This window comes from Momordica charantia (genome assembly GCF_013281855.1).
Source record: "Momordica charantia cultivar OHB3-1 chromosome 7 unlocalized genomic scaffold, Mcharantia_2.0 BLBB01000007.1, whole genome shotgun sequence".
Lineage (NCBI taxonomy): Eukaryota > Viridiplantae > Streptophyta > Magnoliopsida > Cucurbitales > Cucurbitaceae > Momordica > Momordica charantia.
The window spans coordinates 906,437-910,722 of NW_028275165.1; the positions used below are offsets into that span (position 1 = coordinate 906,437).

The 4,286-nt window shown below is 30.8% G+C and overlaps 1 protein-coding gene across 1 annotated transcript; it reads right to left on the reverse strand.

Moving 5' to 3' along the window:
- Positions 1–757: 757 nt before the first annotated feature.
- LOC111022587 (Serine/Threonine-kinase) lies at positions 758–3,327 on the reverse strand. Its single transcript, XM_022299752.2, has 2 exons — positions 3,123–3,327; positions 758–1,507 (listed from the first exon to the last, which is right to left on the reverse strand). Exons 1-2 carry the CDS (start codon positions 3,224–3,226, stop codon positions 910–912), a joined length of 702 nt encoding a protein of 233 aa, XP_022155444.1. The 5' UTR covers positions 3,227–3,327; the 3' UTR covers positions 758–909.
- Positions 3,328–4,286: the final 959 nt, after the last annotated feature.

The window sequence follows — 4,286 nt, forward strand, 5'->3', positions numbered from 1 at the left end:
AAATAGTTTAAATGTTATTTTAATCCCTCAACTAATCTATACTTAATCCGTTATAAACTTTGAAATATTTTATTTTAGTCCCTTAAAATTTTCAAGAAAAAATTATTTTAATCTTTGTGTTAATTTTTCTGACTATTTAACTTAAATTTTAATCTTTGTAGAAATTTTTCAGGTTGTCTATTCGGTCTTATACTTTGTAAAATATTTTTAGTGATTCCTAAACTTTAAAAAATTATGTTTGTATTTCTTACTCTTGTTTTCTTAACTTTTAAACTTTAATGTTTTGGTAGGATGCTAATGGTACTTTTTAAAGGAATATACGTATGAGTTTACTTTAGTATATTCTACTGTATGATACTTAATCGACCGTACTAGATACAAAATTTAAAAGTTTAGTAACCTATACAAAATACTTTAAAGGTACAATTATCGAAAAAAAAAAGTTGTAACTAGTAGTTATGGCTTCAATATGTAGATATAATAAAAAAAAAATGTTATTTGTCATTTATATTTTCTAATGATTTGATTTCTTTGTTTTCTTTTTTATCTCATTTTTTCAATCAAAAACTAAAATAGGATTTTTTTATATCACAATTTCAGCCCACAACTACACTCAATAAGTTTACAAAAATATTGTCATAGCTTTCAAGTTAAGACTTCAAAACTTATTAAGAACTTTTTAAAATAAAATAACTAGATATAGATACATAACCCTAAAAGTTTCAGTGAGTTCTAATTTAACCCAAAAAAATTATAATAGCAAAACTTGCACATAATTGGTGCATACAACCTCATTCCACAAAAGCCATTACAAGCAAAATTTTGCAACAAAAGAGAAAAAAGAGAGAACTAATTAATCAAAACAACTTGAAAGCTATTATATTATGTATGTGTATTCATTATTTTAATTCATTGTTCTTCCTCAGCTATCACCATTTTGCTAAGAGGGCTTGGTCCAAGCTTCTTCCTTCTTCTCATCAAACTCCTCTTCCTTATAACTTCCATTTGGTTCCTCCTCCTCACATGCATCATCGCCTCTTCTTCGAGGACGAATCTCCGCATCAAAACGTCGTCGGTGAGCGACTTTCCCCGAAAGAACCTTCGGCTACTAATTCCCCCACCGCTAGCTCGCGCGCTCGAAAAATTCGAAACTCTTTCTTGTGCGATGTTGTTATGGGTCGGAAAGGGCTTGGAGGATCTTGGATAGCTATGGCTTCGCCTGGGCGGGTTAATCTCAGCTTGGAAAATTTCATTGTAAGAAGAAATTGGTGCACAAAGACAAACTCTTGTGAATGAAGTTGCAATCTTGAGAGAAGTGCATTTTCTCATCTTGTTGTGTTGTTTGTGGGAATTGTTATTCCCAATTGATCTTGGGAATTCATTTCCCTTGGAATTGAATGCCCCATTTGAAGAATTTGCAGTTGGAATTGTGAATTCTTTGGATTTTGGAGTTGTTTTCCATTGAGTTCTTCCCACTATTTCCATTGCTCTTTGATACCATGGCTTCCTGTGGAACATCAATTTCATATCACGCATAATAGATTTCACTAATCCCAACTTTTTTTTCTTTTTTTTTCCTTTTTCTATTTCCAAATGGGGAAGAAACCATTCTTTTGAAACCCATAAAAAGGTGTAAAATTTTCAAAACAAAATTGAAATTGGGAGGAAAATTGGTTTGGAATTGAAGGAGCTAGGGTTGGCCAATTTTTACCTAATTCCAAGAATGGAATATTCTATTATTTTACTTGCTGTGGAAAAAAAGTTGCCAAATTTTGAAAACAAAATGGCAAATAAAAAGAGTAAAACAGAAGACTTGGTCAAATGTTGGACCAAGTCCAAATTACTAAAATTGAAAAATAAATAAATAAATAAAGACTTCCAGAGTCAAAGATTTGAGAAATTAATGATGCAAAAGTGCTTTTTTCTTGTAAATAAATAACAAATAATTTCGTCCCAAAATCCAACAAAACTTGTTTGGGGTTTGGAAAATTGGCTAAACATGGGTTTACAATGGGCCGGGCATTTAAAAGCCCAAGCCCAAAAAAGTTTGGCCCAATTTTGCTTTCATCTTCTACTCCCAATCCAAATCCATATCTCTATAATATGTTTAAATAATTTTTAACATAGTTTGAGAATTTTATGAATTATTCTATTATGTTTAATTTTACAACTTATTGAATTTGACAGAAATAAGATGTACCAATTTCATTAATAACAAAAAAAAAAAAAAATTAATAGCCCTGAAAACAAAAAGGGTACAACTCCCTAATTTCAAAATATCAGGAGAATAGGTGTCTATTTTGGTCACTTTTGATTATTAAGATTTAGGAAAATATTCTAAATGATCCAAGATCTTACTTTTTTACCATAATTGACTAGTTTTATGATGACGTGGCGGTTAAGTTTCTGGTTGTACTTTAGTGGTAACTAACGTTAAGATAATACGGTGGTTAAGTACATTCAACAACTTAACCGTCATGTCATCTTAACGTTAATCAATAACGGTCAACATAATTTAGAGACCATTTAGTACATTTTTCTAAATTTCAGGGAACGAAAGTGTTACTTATGAAATTTCAAGACGGGCTAGATGATATGATCTAACAATTTTAGAAACCATAAATCAAAACTTTTTGAGGTGAAATTTCTATCCACACACCGCATTGCTTGGATTAAAAAATATCCCACTTTCTTAAAATTATTATAAAAACAGCTCCATCCATTTGAAGATTTTGGTGTTTAATTGTGTGTCTGTGAAAAAGATTGAAACTTTCTAAAGCAAAAACACAAGAAATTGGGAAAAATTGACCAATAATTTCACATGAGAGAGCCATAAGAAAGATACATAAAACTCACACACACAACCCAATACTGTCTCCACTAATCTCACACATAATAATTTAAAAGACAGAGACAGAGCCATAGTTTTTTTTAGTACAACATATAGGAGTTGAGGGTTGAACTCACGACCTCTTGGTTGGAGATATATGTCAATTACCACTGAATTAGGCTCGTTTTGACGAGCGAGAACCATAGTTGAGGTAAAACCCACAAACAAATTTGGATTTCCTTTCACCAATTTTACACAATAATTTGTTGAGAGAGAGAGAGGGAAAGTGCACCTTGAATTGGAGGCCTTTGGATCTTGCATGAACAAAGCCAAGATGAAGTTAGAAAATTGAGGTTGAAAATTAGATGAATGATGAGAGAGAGCAACAAGTTTCATTTGGGGATGCTGAAGAGACACTGTAGACAGAGCTAAGAACCACAGCTAAAACAAAACCTTTTTCTTTTTTTTTTTCCTTCAATTTTGTGAAGAATGTGGGATGGTGTTAATTACCAATATGCCTTCTCTCTCAAGAAAAGAGAATTTAAAAAGAGAAAAAAAAATGGTAAAAGGAAAAGTAAACACTGCTGCTTTTGATGTGATTTCTCTCTCTCTTTCTCCCAACAGCCTCTTATCATTTTGGAAAATTTTAAATCATGATGGCCTTCTTTAGTTTGACAACTTTTTCCGGGATTTGAGAGAGATTCAGCCTACGCTTTAAGTGGAAATCTCGAAGTTTCAATTTCATAGAAATGGTCTGGAAATATATTTCAACATTTCTAGTTAACAATGATGACCAACATGAGTTCAGCTCAACGATGATACTTGACAAAGAGATCATGAGTTCAAATCTTCCGCCCCCATTTGTTATATTAAAAAAAAATAGTTTATATTAATATTATGTCTATATCAGTTATTTTTTTATTTTATCTTTTTTTCTTCGTAATACTATGGAGAGTAGATCTTTCATGTTAATGTCAAACCCTAAAAATACATGGAAATGTCGATGTAAATGTCGATATGTCAACAAATATTTAATACTACGAGCTAGACCATGCATGCTAATCATTTAACTCTATTTTATTATTATTAATACCGTTAAATAATATTTTGGCCTATGTACTTTCAAAATATCCAATTTAGTTCATATACTTTCAACTTTTATTTATTTTAGTCTTGATACTTTCAAACTTCTATTTGGCCCTATTCAACTTTTGTTCATTTTAGACCAAAATTATATTTTTTAAAAAAATACAGGAACCAAAATAGTCATTTCGAGAGTACAGTGACTAAAACAAACAAAAATTGTAAACATATGAACTAAAATGAACATTTTGATGTAATACAAAAACAAACCGAAGTCGAAAGTCATAGGCCAAAATAGTATTTAAGCCTATTATTATCATTAATTTGGTTAGATATTTAGGATTATATTACAAGTGTGGCCTTACACCTTCGG

What these genes read in the sequence shown, in the direction of transcription:
- LOC111022587 (XM_022299752.2), bottom strand. Translation starts at nt 3,226, where the DNA reads ATGAAACTTGTTGCTCTCTCTCATCATTCATCTAATTTTCAACCTCAA. An exon ending in CCAAAGGCCTCCAATTCAAG is followed by an intron (nt 1,508 to 3,122) that starts GTGCACTTTCCC and finishes GATGTTCCACAG; the next exon opens with GAAGCCATGGTATCAAAGAG.